Source organism: Arvicola amphibius, chromosome 12 (assembly GCF_903992535.2).
Source record: "Arvicola amphibius chromosome 12, mArvAmp1.2, whole genome shotgun sequence".
Classification (NCBI taxonomy): Eukaryota; Metazoa; Chordata; class Mammalia; order Rodentia; family Cricetidae; genus Arvicola; species Arvicola amphibius.
The window spans coordinates 140,934,180-140,948,435 of record NC_052058.2 but is presented as its reverse complement, the minus strand read 5'-3'; the positions used below and the strand labels follow the sequence as shown (position 1 = coordinate 140,948,435).

The window sequence follows — 14,256 nt, the reverse complement described above, 5'->3', positions numbered from 1 at the left end:
TTAGAACTTTGCCAAGGAGAGGATATAAAAGACTTCCAAATAATGGTCAAGTAATTACAAGTATCTAACTATGCTTGGCAGCAAAGGAAATCTAGAACAACGAGATATAAAAGAAGCCAGCAAGAAGAACTGAGTGTTTGAGGAACATGTCAGGGAGGTAGCTGGGCATGTTCGAGGACTATGATCCTGAGGTTACAAAATCCTTTGGGGCGGGGCACTTGGGTGTCAGGTGTATAACTCTTTCTTTCCAGACATAATATTTATACATTTTACAATTTGTGCATGTATATAAGTTGTAACGATCAAGTGGAGTATTATTCAGTCAGTAATGGATCCCTGCTGTCTACACCAACACCAGGGAGTGGCAGGTGCTGTTTTAAAACAGCGACCTTATTTAGAGTCGGAAGAAAGGACTTCCGTGGTTGGGAACTGAATTCTTTAAGACAAGGGCATTTAAAGCCACAGCATTCTTCCTAGACTTCAGCTCTAGCCTGCTACAGGAATTCTGAGCCCCACAGAGGTCAGGCTCAGAATCCCGGAAGGTAGCAGATTCTGATCTCTGATTTAAAGTTCCAAGGCGGCCAGCCTGAGGCGAGAAGGCTGAGCTCCATTTTCCAGGAAAATTCTCTTTGGGCGTGCTGCAAAAGTAATCTTAAACACCCTGCCTGCTGCAGCGGCAAGTTCACGTTCTAGTAAGAACTCAGAGACTTGTACTCTAGCCTCTAGTAGATGGAAAGCCCGCCCCCACTGTAACCATAGCAACACTGACACTGGAGCGCCTAGGAGCCGGGTTCCGCCCCCTCCCTGACAGATATTGTTTCCCATCCTCTGTCCACATGGGCGCACTGTGTCACTATTGGTCTATGGATCAGGACTGTGCCTTCCCCCCGCCAATAAACTGCATGTGCACGTGCACTCCGCTGTCTCCCGATTGGTAGAGCTGCCCTGATCACGCACCACCGTGCTGCTCAGCCCGGCGAGGGGCCGCCAATGGAATGACTCAGTGGTCATGCTCAACCAATGGGAAAGAAGCATGTCTCGCAGCTGGCCTATGGGCGCGCGCCGTGGGCGGACTGTGCCGGCCCCTGTGCAGTCCCGGTGGGGTGTGTTAAAGAGACAGGGCCCCGGTACGGGTGTTTCACCCGTCTGGGCGCTGCGGCCGTGCTGGCCCTGGGCTTGCGGCCGGCGCCCGTGACAGCAGCGTCGCGGAGCCGGCTACCCCAACCCGGGGCCGCTGCCGACCTCGCTGGCAGAGCCTCATCTCCTGGCGGGATGGGCGGCGATGCGGGAGCCCATGGTCCCCGGGGCCGCGTCAAGAGCCTGGGACTAGTGTTCGAAGATGAGAGCAAGGGTTGCTACTCCAGCGGGGAGACAGTGGCTGGGCACGTGCTGCTGGAGGCTGCAGAGCCGGTGGCCCTTCGTGGGCTGCGCCTGGAGGCTCATGGCCGTGCCACCTCTGCCTGGGGCCCGAGCGCTGGGGCCCGGGTCTGCATCGGTGGCACGGCTCCAGCAGCTTCCTCGGAGGTGGAATACTTGAACCTGCGCTTGTGCCTTCTTGAGGCCCCAGCTGGTAAGCATGGAGATCTTCGGGGAGGGGGCGCGCCTCTAGGTGGTGGGTGGTATTAAGGAAAGCTTTTGGAAGGGGGATCATCTGTACTGTCACGGGTGAAGGGCAGGAGGCCAAGTATGTGCCCCTACCTGGCTTCTAGGAAGTGTCCAGACCTTAGTTGGGTGGTGTGCCTTTGCACCTGGCCTCCTGGGATCTTCTAGTGACCTAGAAGGGAGTGAGTCGTTGCCGTGGGAACCAGCGATTAGACTGTCTGTGTTGTAGGGTTCTTCCTGACCTGGAGCCATGGACAGTGGGACCAGAGTCTGTGAGGTTCTGTTATGTGGCGCCCAGAGTCTGAGGGCCCTCCACTCGTTCCTGTCACGGCCCTAGACACTCCTCTGCCATGCCATTCATGATGATTTGCAGAAAACTCGATCTTGGGAAGAGGGAAGTGGTACTAGGGTAGTTCAAGGGACGTGTTCCCTCTCTGGGGAACCTGTGTGGGTCATACTAAGAGCTGTCCCTTCCTGCACCTCCTCTTCCTCTTGCCTCCCCCCTTTCAGAAAGGCCTTTGGAGACAATGCCATCTGGGGATTTCTGAATTATGCCTTCCTGCTCACTCAGTTTTCCAGAAGGGCCCATACATATGTATGCTGGGCTAATGCTGGCTCATAAACTGCTGTTGTTCATTATGAAAATGCTAGGAACCGTGAGTCAGTCTTTTCCCAGGGGAAACTGCTGTACACTTTACCTGGGCCTCCTCAGCTTGTGCCTATCAAAGGCAAGCTCACTGCTGATTTGATCTTATCATCCCTTGGAGAAGTTCAATGTTCATGGTTAAATCCTGAAATATGCACTATGGCAGGAGCTGCCTTTTGGATAAAGGGGTGTGGCAGGAGACAGCGCTTACCTGCCTTCATGTCCTTTCTTCCTTGTGGATTCCAGGAGTCTTTTTCTCCCCGTGATAATAGCCAACAAGGATGTTAAAGATGGCTGACTGGAAGGAAGGCCGTGGAAGAGAGAAGTAAACAGGTTTTTGTCTAGGATTCAGACTCTGAGCCCATAACTCCTGACGAAATGGAGACAAAATTGGAAGCCTTGAATCTAGGATGTGAAATGAGCGTTTGCTTTGGTAAAATATGGACTAACAGATAGGTTTTTTGGTCCACAAGCCAAGGTATTGTAGCTTTGATCTAAGGAAATGGAATTTCTAATTCTAGACAGTTGACAGTTTTCTTAGAATATATTAACAATAGTTATAGTTTTCTTAAAGTCAATGCCTCTTGTAGTTAAGGGGGAAAAACATCACCCCACATACCGACTATTTGAAGAACGAAGCAACTTCCCAGATAGATTCTCGGGGTCATTAACTCTGTAAACTGGCTATCATTCAATGGCCTGAGGAGATGTTTTAAAAAGTTGACTCCTAGGAAATGTAATGGTGGGATCTATTTTTGAAAATCTTCCAAGAATATTCCTTACAATTATTATTCTTACTGAACCACTTATTTCAGCGTGGCTGAACTGCTTCATGTTTTTAAGACTGGATTGTGATAAAGACCCAGAAACCAGAGAGTTGGCCTTAGTTCATAGGTACCCACCAGAGTGTGACCTTAAACAGGTCCTTCACTTCCCCCACGGCACCATTTCTAGATCCCAAGGCTTATGAAAAACTTTCATTGCTAGCTCTGACTAGAAGTCCTCTAGCGAATGGAGCAGCTCTCTATGCTACTGCAGTCCTCAGAGGACAAGGCGGAAGCAGTGAGCCATAGGACAGAACAGAAATGGCTACACTGTGCATTTTGTGAATGTTTTTTAACTAAACATAAAAGTTTTAAGAAAGACAAAACCCCATTTTTCCAGGCATTACGGTGTTTATCCATTTTCTCAAGTTGATTTTTCTCATGTGAAGTACTGTAATTGCTGTGTTGACCTCTCCTGAGGGGCCCGTCGTCTCTCCTACCACTTTTCAACATGCCGGGCAGCCCTGTTCTCTGCATACCTGTCCTGCTTCCTCATGCTGTTCCCTTCTTCATTTAAACACCACCCATTCATCTGTATTCTGATCTTCAGACTCCAGGCCCAGCATTATCCATGTGAGAAGTCTCTGGACTTTAGCTCTCTCTAGTCTTTACCTGAGTACAAAGTTCTAATCTCCTTTTCCCCCAGCTGGTCTTCCGAGGGCTGAAGAGACTGTCCCTTGTGTTACCTGAGACCAGTAAATGTTGGATTCATATACAGCCCACATTTTCAAATATGCGCATGCACTTTGCCATGTGCAACCTAGCGATCACAAACCAGACCCCATTTCAGCTCTTGTTCCAGTTCCCCTGGAAAAGATGAGGTACAGAGGTGTCACTATTCCAGTCCTATGGCTCTCTGGGACCCTCCTGAGGCTTGTATGGCCACTCCTGCACACTGGGAGCCTCTGGGACTCACACCGCCCCACACCACTTCATCAAACTCCGTGTCCTGACCATCATCATTGTTCCCTTTGCCTTCAGATCACCCACCGGTGATGTCTTTCTATGTGAAGCGGACCCTTGTCCCTTGTTTCCTCTTAATGTAGAACATACTGAAAACTAGAGATAGTTTTAGGAGACTCCTTGGGCCAGTAATGCATTCCTATTTTTCAAAAGTGCAGAATTGAAATACTGAGTTGCTGGTAATTAAGTAAACCACAAGAAGCACACCTCATTGATGGTTCTGACTGCACAAAGCAGAAATATCAAACCAGTTAGCAAAACAAATTCCATACCAAGTTGTCTGCCATCTTTTCTCAGCTTCCTTCCTCCACCCACAGTGTAGCCTCAAGTATGAGCTTGAAGGGAAGGTCTGTCACGTGTCCTAGGGAGCCATTGATTGGAGTGGAAGCCACAGAATCCACTTTGGATCCCTATTAAACAGACTCACTGTGGACGTTCATCATAGGTTCTCTAGTCTTACACTATCCATCCCTGTGCTTTGGCCTATGCTCAGTAACAAGCCTGTGCATGACGTTGAATGATGCTAGCAAGAACAGAGAATGGGGCCGGGCTATGCTTGGAAAATCCTGCTTTCACCACCGAGAAACCCTGTCAATCTCAGTAGAGCTAAGGATGAAGAGTTGACTCTTGCTGCTTTGACTGTCTTCTATGTAGCTGTTACTAATGCTGTCCCCAAGATTTCTGTCTCAGTCTAAAGAATACATAGTATGATTTTGTAGTATAGCTAAAAGAATATAACTTATCAGTTCCTTTCAGATCTGGTTTAATATTGGTGTGTCATGTTAGTATAAATAGAGTAACATCCAGGTGTGTGTGTGTGCACATGTGTGTGCACTACATGTGTGTTTATGCACAATACTGCATTTGTGCATTGGAACTCTTAGCCCTAGGTATTAGCACTCTATGGTAACTATATAATTGATCATTTTGTTGATAGAAGATTGTGTGTGTGTGTGTGTGTGTGTATTTGTTGGTAAAAGACAAATTCAAATTTAGTGCTCTTCATCTGTTTAATGAACTTGTGGAATGTCCTGCTAGGAAAACCACCTTTAAAAAACATACAATTTAGATTGTGAAAACTCTTGATTTAATGTTGATCTTTGTTAAAATGCAGTATGGTCTCTTTCAGGTGAAGACGTCGCTTTATTACAACCTGGGAAACATGAGTTTCCCTTTCGCTTTCAACTTCCATCGGAGTGAGTGAAGCTCTTTCTCATTTTCTCTTTCCTTCCCTTGCCTTGTGTCTGTCATCTGACCACCCGTGTCCTCAACACTGAAGTGCGTGTGCTCATCCCGGGTGACCCTCCCTGTCCTTTCAACTTTAACCCACCTTGTCAAGCATGCTTTTCCTGACTCTGTCTAGCCAAAAATAAGCTCATAAACCAATATCTTTGGTTTATTTCAGGCCGTTGCCAACGTCGTTTACCGGGAAGTATGGGAGCATCCAGTACTGTGTGAGGGCTGTTCTGGAACGACCCCAAGTACCAGACCAGAGTGTAAGAAGAGAGCTCCCGGTTGTCAGTCACGTGGATGTCAACACACCACCCTTATTGGTACGCTCTTCCTTGCTCCGTCCCTTCTCCCTTTCAGTAGTGATGCCTGTATTTTGACAGGGCCGTGGTGATCGGCACTATCCCTGTCTGCTGGTTCAGAAAACACATTGTAACCCATGGGCGTTCACTCTAAAGATGTGATTCTAGGTTGGGCAAATTACAAATTATGTGTGTTAATTCTATTGATTATGTCCCTGCTGTTCGGGGCTGCTTTTGCCAAAAAGTTACACAGGCTTGAAATGCCTTAATAAGTCTTAATAACCATAATGCATAGCAGAGAGGGGCTACTTTGACCAGCGTGACCACGTTCGCAGGACTGTGGTATTCTAAGCTCTCCAATAATAGCAGGTTGAGGGACAGTAATTACGAAAGAGTATTAATCACACTCAGCCGGTTATTGAAGCCCAGGCTATTATTCTATGTATCCTTCCATTTTGCATGTCATTTTCGAGCATTAAGTAAGCGCGTGCAGCTGCCACCGCGAGCCTTTCACTTAACACTTCCTTATGACAGATTTGGCCACATTAAGGCATTGAACTTCTAACAATCATCAGAAATACTGTAGGCTGGTAAGAAGGATCACACTCCAAGAAACAACAGAATAGGCAGGATGGGAACTAATGAGCTACATTCTTTTATCTGCACCCATATTATCAAAATAATATAAAATTATACCTTCGGCTTTCATGAAAGCCGAGAGGACCAAATGGGTCTTCATTTAAATATGAATGAATGGTATTATTTTTTGCTTCATAGATGATACTGAGATAATTTAAACTTTCCATCTTGACACTGATGTGGCAAATATGTGTCTTTAGTATTGGATGCTTCTTTTTCTTAAGCTAATATTTTTAAAGACAAGGGAAAAGCCGGCAGTTAAAAGATTTATAGTTCTTATTTTCACAAGAAGTAGAACAAATGTTCCCCCTTGAGATAACAGATGACAGACACACCATGTTTGTGTGGCTTAGCCAGAACCACACTGCCCTGGCACAGACCCATTTGAATAGCTCCTTAAGTTCCATTTGGTAAAGTGCTGGCTTTAGTAGCACATATATATGTGTATATATATATGTATATATATATATACACATATATATGTGTGTGTGTGTGTGTTTGTGTGTGTGTATGTATATACATATATACATATATATTTTTTTAAAAAAACTGTATGTAGAATTTTAAAACTATTTCTAAAATCGTTGTAGTTTTGTGGTAAATTACTTATTGATGTTTGGTTTTCTTGTTTTGTTTTCTGTTGTTGTTGTTTTGTCTGTTTGTTTGGTTTTTGGTGTTTTTTTTTTTTTTTTTTTTTCAAAAACGGATGCTTGACCTTTTTTACTACTAACTTCTAAAATTGATGAAAAAGACGACCAGGAGCAATATTTGGCAGAAAGGTTTTGGTTTTCCAGTTTGTAAACAGAGCCTTTAAGCCACAACCCAGTGTTTTTCTGGCTTTGAAGAATAGAATCCTATAGAGGGGTACAATGTATCTCGTTACATTCTCAGAGCTGCTGACACGGGGTATGTGGATGCACAGTTAAAGCCCCCAGAATGGTCCAAGAACTCTTGGAAGTTCTGTTTGATATGTATTCTGAATTAAACAAAAAAGACTGTTTTGTTTGACGTTCTGACTGTGGATTCTTACATCACTGCTTCTTTCTCCCGACCTTTACATTGTCTTAAAACATGATTCCGCCATCCTAGTAAGATGGCTCGGCGGTACGAGTGTTGTTGTGAAAGCAAAAAAAGCCGAGTTCCAATTCCCAGCACCCATGCAGAAACTGGGAGTAGCCTCACATAACCCCAGAATTTGGGGACAGAGGCAGGTGAATCAGGGGCTCACTGGTAGGCTAGCCAGCTTAGATTAAAAAGTGAGCTTCAGATTTACTGGGAGACCAAACAAAAAGAAGGTAGTGAATAATAGGAAAGATTCTGGACATTTTCCCTTGCCTTCTGCATGCCCTGGCATCGGGGTGCACACCCACACACACTTGTGCATATACTACGCCATGCCTACCACACACACACACACACACACACACTACAACAATAGCTATAGAATAAAGTATGAATACGACCCTTGATTACTTTTCTAAAGGATGTTGTGTCATTTCCTAGAAACACAATAACTTCAGAATAAAATAGGATGATGTCACATTCGTTCAAATCTAAGAATTTGCCCTAGTTTTCCTAAGAGGGAAATGGGCTTTAGTACACGCTATCACATAAGAATAAGAAAAATTGGTGTTTCTTTATAATTATTCTCTAGAAGACTATGAGTACTCTTGAATGGTTCAAGTAAAGTCTTTTTGTTTGCAACTTTCAAGACTCCTATGCTGAAAACGCAGGAGAAAATGATTGGCTGCTGGCTCTTCACGTCTGGCCCTGTGTCACTGAGTGTCAAGATTGAGAGAAAGGGCTACTGTAACGGTAAGCAGCTTGTCGGAGAAGGCCCAGACCAGAGGCTCGTTGATTTTACTGGGTGGTTTAACGTGACTTAAAGCAGTACATTTTGTAATCGATAAAGTACTTTGGTTTTTGAAATATAATTAACATTTGCATATTTTAAGGGCATATATGGCTTTAGTAAAACTCCTATTTTTTCTGATTGCAGCGTTGTTGCTTTAGTAACAAAATAAAACTCATCGGAGTAGGGGAAGCAAGCACTGGCCTTTTCTTTTCATGTCGCACAGGAAGACGCAGAGCTCTTGGCGAATTGTGCGATAGACGTGCATTTCTGAGAACTCACCTGCCTGCCCTGTCGCTGTTTGCACTTTAACCTTATGCGGCCCCTAGAAGCCAAGGCTCTGCTGGCTTCTGGGCAGGTTTTCATCCCTCAGACTCCAGTGAGGTTGTTAGCAAGCTTAGCCTCCTCCTGCATCATTTCTTTATGTGCTTTATCTTGATTTATGCATATTGCTTTAATTACGTATCTTGAGGCTTCTGAATGTTGTCTTTTTACACTGGAGAAGTGAGTAGAGCCACTGACATAAAATGTCACGGTCCGGCACTGCTGGCCATTGCTCTCCCTAAGATTCCCCACAGAAGCTTCCGGCCAGGGCTGCAGCTGTGTTGGGCTGGGGCAGTGGTCACTGGTTTCTCGAGAATGTTCTGAATTGTCCCCGAATCCATCCGGTTTCACGTCTCTCTTCAGGAGAAGCTATTCCCATCTACGCAGAAATAGAGAATTGCTCCTCTCGCCTGGTTGTTCCTAAGGCGGCCATATTCCAAACCCAGACGTATCTGGCTAGTGGAAAGATGAAGACAGTCCGGCACATGGTTGCCAATGTTCGAGGAAACCACATTGGTTCTGGAACTACAGACACATGGAACGGGAAAATGCTGAAAATTCCACCTGTTACCCCATCCATCCTGGATTGCTGCATTATCAGAGTGGACTATTCCTTAGCTGTAAGCAAAGCTTCCTGCATAATCAAACACACATGAAACAGCAGTAAGCCATAGGATTGCCAATTTTGTCTCTAGTTATCGCATTAATACTTGGGGAAATGTTAGCATTCCTACCATTTGTGTATTGAAGATGGGCCTTCACTGTCACAAAAAAAAAAAAAAAAAAAAAAAAAAAAAAAAAAAAAAAAAAAAAAAAAACGTCTCTCTACCTAGGGGACTTGATTGAGATAAACTGAAAGGAATCGGGGTGATGTGAGGAGTGTTTGTAACATTGAAGCATAGCTTCATTTCCCACGATGGTTACAAGATATGTCCACTTACCGTGAAACACGCAGGCCACAGCTCCCTGTCACAAGGTTGTGCTGCGGTTAGTGTTTGTTCATTTTGTTTGTCCTTCATTTTGTTTAGTCAGGACAATTTATGTTTGTCCTGGGGTGGCGTGCGGAGAGACAGAGGCATTTGTTTCTATGAAAAGGAAGTTGAATCAGCTTAGTTCCCACGAGGTTTCTCCTAAATCTGTGCCTTTCTCTCCCTCACACATGCTTTCCTTGTGTGCATCTTAGGTATACGTCCACATTCCTGGTGCTAAAAAGCTGACGCAGGAGCTGCCCTTAGTTATTGGTACGATTCCATACAGTGGCTTTGGCCGCAGAAACAGCAGTGTCGCAAGCCAGTTCAGTATGGACATGAGCTGGTTGGCACTGACCCTGCCGGAGCAGCCTGAAGGTAAAACATTCATGTCCTCTCCGGTGAGGTTTCAGATAGAGACTAGCTGAAAGCAGAACATGACAGGAACAAGTGTTTGCATGTCAAATCTCCCACCGCATTAGGGTGTACATGTTCTTTTGGCAGTGATCAAATGCCTGGCAGAATGACACCACAGGGAAGAAGGGTTCGTCTGACTTTCATTTTGAGGATGCAGCGTAGTGTGGCAGTGAGAGACGTTTTAGCTCTGGCTGCAGGAGTGAGGGGCAGCTGGCCACGTTGCATCCCCAATCCGGAAGCAGAGAGAGATGAGAGCTGGCGCTCAGTGCACCCCAGCTCTCTTAACCGAGTCTGAGTGCCTGGGACAAAGCTGCTCACATCAAAGTGGTTCTTCCTTCTTCAGTCCAGTCTCTGGAAAGTCCCTCACAGACATGGCCAGTGTTCTGTCCCCTAGGTGATTCCACGTCCAGGTTGACAGTGGATGAAGCATCACAGCTCCTCTGTTGATTTTTTACGATCTTATACTACTAAAATTATATAACATCCCCGGGAAAGGCATCTTGAACATTTACCCTAGCCATGGCACAAAGCCAGTGACAGACCCAGGAATCAAGTCGGCATCTCCCAAGGCTATTTTATAATGTTAAAACCACGAGAAATGGTTCAGATAGAAGTATAGACTGTTGCACATTTCCTATAGTTATACCTCAGAGACTTTTGTTTGCCTAGATTGTAACATGTAGGTCACAAGCAAAAGAATGTAATGGAAATAGATTGTCATCAATATTAGTGGCTGAGTATTAAGGGAACTAAAACTTTTCTTCTGATGGCCACAGAATCTTCAGTGTGGCTCAGTCTCTTGCTTTTGGAATTTTTGCATGGATTTCAGACCTCAAACTCCATTTCTGTTTCAGCACCACCAAATTACGCGGACGTGGTATCCGAGGAAGAATTCTCCCGACACGTTCCTCCGTACCCTCAGGCCCCTGACTGTGAAGGAGAAGCCTGCTACTCTATGTTTGCCTGCATACAAGAATTCCGGTTTCAGCCTCCACCTCTTTACTCAGAGGTAGAGAAAATTAAACTCATTATACTGTCTTCAGATAATCACTTGTGTCTCCCCCCCCCCCGCCGCCATTCATTAATGGACCGTTGCTGACTCATAGTTGGCGGGGTATATGCATAAACTTGTTCTTACCACGTTGATAGATTATCACAGCCACTTAGCACATTTTCTGGTATTTAGCTTGTGATCTGTGGCATACACATGCACTCTTGTGGGCTGCCTTGAAGATGTTTTACTTGGCCATAGAAGACAGAGAGCTCAGCAGTCGGTGGCAGACTTAATAACAGGTGCTAGCAACTAACATTTACAGCTATCATGTAATTAGAAGCAGGTAGAAGAACCAAGGTGCTCAGCCATTACCTGGTTTTCTGTCCTTGTAGGTTGATCCCCATCCCGGCGATGCCGAAGAGACCCAACCTGTTTCCTTCGTTCTCTGAAGAGACTGCAGAATCCACTGTGTTGTTACCAACTTAGAATATTGGTTCTTTCGCCTGCCTTGTTAGGGGAGAGAGAAAGTTAACTTAAGAACGTCAATGCACTTCAGGTGTGAAGATGCCAGATAGGGAAGACTATGAGAACCTTCTAGTGGGCCGGTGGGATGGTTACTCAAGTTTAGGGTGGGGCCAGTTGTTCCCTCTAAAAGTGGATGAAAATGTGAACTGAAATACCGGAAGTGCTGGTGGTGGAAGAGGAAGTGAAGGAAAGCCTGCACTGTTCGAGAGGGAGTCTTAAGGAACTGGAATGTTACTGGAGTGTGCTCTGACCAGGGCTCACACAGTTAGCAACTTGTGGGCTTGGTAGGAAGGCCTGATTTGGGGGAGCAAGACAGCTTGGAAGTGAGTGTGAATGAGGAAATGGTCTACTGTCAAGAGAATTGAGGTCCCCAGGTTTTGGGGTCTCCATGATTTCTTACCATGTTACCACAGCAAGGATCGAGGTCCTTGAACGTATCCTTTCTGGAGTCCATGGTCATGGGAGATCCTGAAGGAAGGGACAGTGTTTCTACTCTTTCCTGAGGAGCTGTAAATGTACATTGAAAATTGGCTGTACTTTATTAGGACGCCTAGAAGGGATTCCTTCAAGCTTGCCACATCAGAAGGAAAGGGGAGTTCTCATGTATGTGTGAAAGGCTGTTCTTCCACTTTAAGAACTTCTGCAGGATGCGTGTTTGATGGTCCTCATCCCTATTTACCTGGGGAAAATTAGAAAAAGATGGGGTAGGCATGACATCTTTAGGATACCTGATACCTACACAAAACAGAGTTTTCTCTTCTGCTACCTCTGGTGACTTTGTCAGGCCTGCTCGCAGAACTCCAGGCCTGACTGACCTCTGGGGTTTCTGCTGGATGTAATTAGCAGATACCTTTCAACCAGCCACATGATATGAAGCTAGACTAAGGGAAAACTCCATGAAGTTAGCATTAAATAGAAACACCTAAGATCTTAAAAAAAAAAAAATCCCAACCCAAATGAGGATAGGAACATGCCTGTGCTCTTCCTGTGATGTGGCTTTGGTGGGTGGATGACAGTTGCCATAGTGCGCGTTCTTATTCCAGTTCGTTAGTAATTCCATTTAAACTGTGATTTTTTTTAAATTGTTTTGGTGCAATATTTTGTTGTCATTGAGCCTCAGGATAATTGAGACTTACCGGGCTGTGTTGCTGCTGGCAGGGTCAGCCATGCCTTTACCAGCCTCTTTCCCCTCCCATTCATGGCCACAGGCTCAATTGTTTTGCCTCCATTCTGTCGGTCCCAGGAGCTGAGAACATTGCTGACACCAGGTGGGAGGGATAGTCTCCCGGTGAAGGTCTGGACCAGCCAAGTCCTAAGGGTTTGATCTAGAAACCCTGGTGCTTTGCAGGCAGAAGGTTGTGCTGTATCCATCAGAACGATGGATTTATCTCCAGTCACCAAATTCACTTAAAGACATTTGTCTAGGGTTAAATTTTATATTCAAAAGTCAGTGGGCCATTCGTTCATGAATTTTTGTACCAAGGTGAGCTAAATATGTACTTGTCCCCTCTGAGCATACCTCTCCTGTGGTTGTGTTAGTGTCAAACATGAGTATTTCATTGTTAAGTCACTATCTCAAATGCCAAATGGTATTGCCAGTAATTGTGTGGGGATTGCCACAAACATTGTTTCTTAGGTTAGTTTTTAGAGGTTTCTTTGCTTTTTTTGTTGTATGTCTGTAAACAGTTGTGGGTGTTCGAGTGCTATCTAAACTATTCTATTTTCACTGTAGAAAAGATGGTGAGCTGTCTGTCGGCTTCCAGCCCATAGTTTACACGCTTGTCAACACGTGGTCTGTCTCCATGAAACCAAAACCAAGGGCAAGGATGTGACAGTGTGGACCAGGTGGGCTCCCTGTAGAAAGGCCAGTGCAGTCAGTTGCTTAAAGAAATCGTGAAGAACCCTGGGGAAGTGAAGCAGAGCCAAGTGTGGCATTCACGAGAATAGCTCAGAGACACAACTGTATGTGGTTCTGTCTGCCCCAAAGCTTATAGTCAGGATAAGATGAATGTAGAAAACTGCTTCAGAAACCCTGCCAATGAAGATCAGACTCTAGCTGCTAATACTTGCCTGTCTAGTCCCTTCTTGCTCTCTTTAGTTTTGGACAAATGAAAAGTGCCCTTCGGATTTTCTTTTTGATGCCCAAAGTTTGAGATTAAAAGTGTGTCTATCTTTTGCTGCACACAGATCTCTCCTTCCCTGGGCAGAACTTTACTTTCTATGTTTTTTTTTGTTTTGCACAATAAGAAACTCAGTAGGCAAGGGTTATGTTTTTGATAAGTTCACTAGCTTTTTAAAGATTTTTATTAAAAATGTAATAACTTAACCAAGCGGAAAATAAAAATTGTATTTTATACTCTTGTTTGAACCCCATGGGTTCCTTTTGTTAATAAAATGGTTATACAAAAGATCTGGATGGCTAATTTTGTTCCTGTGTTTACTTGAAAGACTGACTTGAATCATTATAGACTTCATGAAAATCAATGCCCACACAGAGAATCCTGTTATTAAGGTCATTTGTTTATGCATGAGATCAAGAGTAAAGGCCCAACCTGAAGACTTCTGGGTCTGTACAGGGGGTGGATTTCCAAAGGAACTTAGGTACTAGCAATCCAAGAAGAAAAGTCACAGACGAAGAAAGTGTAAACTACACGAGTCAAGGAGAAAATATATCTTCTTTATTCCAAATGACAGCAGGTCCAATTCACAAGTTAGTCTTTGCTTGGCTCAAATCTCAGTGAGTTAGTAGATCCATGGGCTGTTATGGATGCCACTGACCCAGCAAACGTCTCCTTTATGAATACATGTGACTATAATCGTGATGTTACCAAGAAGATGTAATAGTAATTCATCTCAAGAAACCTGCCGAGGCCTTCGTCTGAAACTGTTAACATTTGCAGCCTGGTTTGTTCATATTTACTTGTTTGTAGCCTGCGAGATGCCGTCCATCACCGTGTTTGCATCCATATA

The 14,256-nt window shown here is 44.7% G+C and overlaps 1 protein-coding gene across 1 annotated transcript; it reads left to right on the top strand.

The window, feature by feature from the left end:
• Positions 1–1,116: 1,116 nt before the first annotated feature.
• Arrdc4 (arrestin domain containing 4) lies at positions 1,117–13,709 on the top strand. Its single transcript, XM_038314036.2, has 8 exons — positions 1,117–1,570; positions 5,165–5,231; positions 5,441–5,588; positions 7,919–8,021; positions 8,746–9,002; positions 9,566–9,728; positions 10,622–10,776; positions 11,154–13,709. The coding sequence occupies exons 1-8, from the start codon at positions 1,273–1,275 to the stop codon at positions 11,208–11,210; spliced, it is 1,248 nt and encodes a 415-aa protein (XP_038169964.1). The 5' UTR covers positions 1,117–1,272; the 3' UTR covers positions 11,211–13,709.
• Positions 13,710–14,256: the final 547 nt, after the last annotated feature.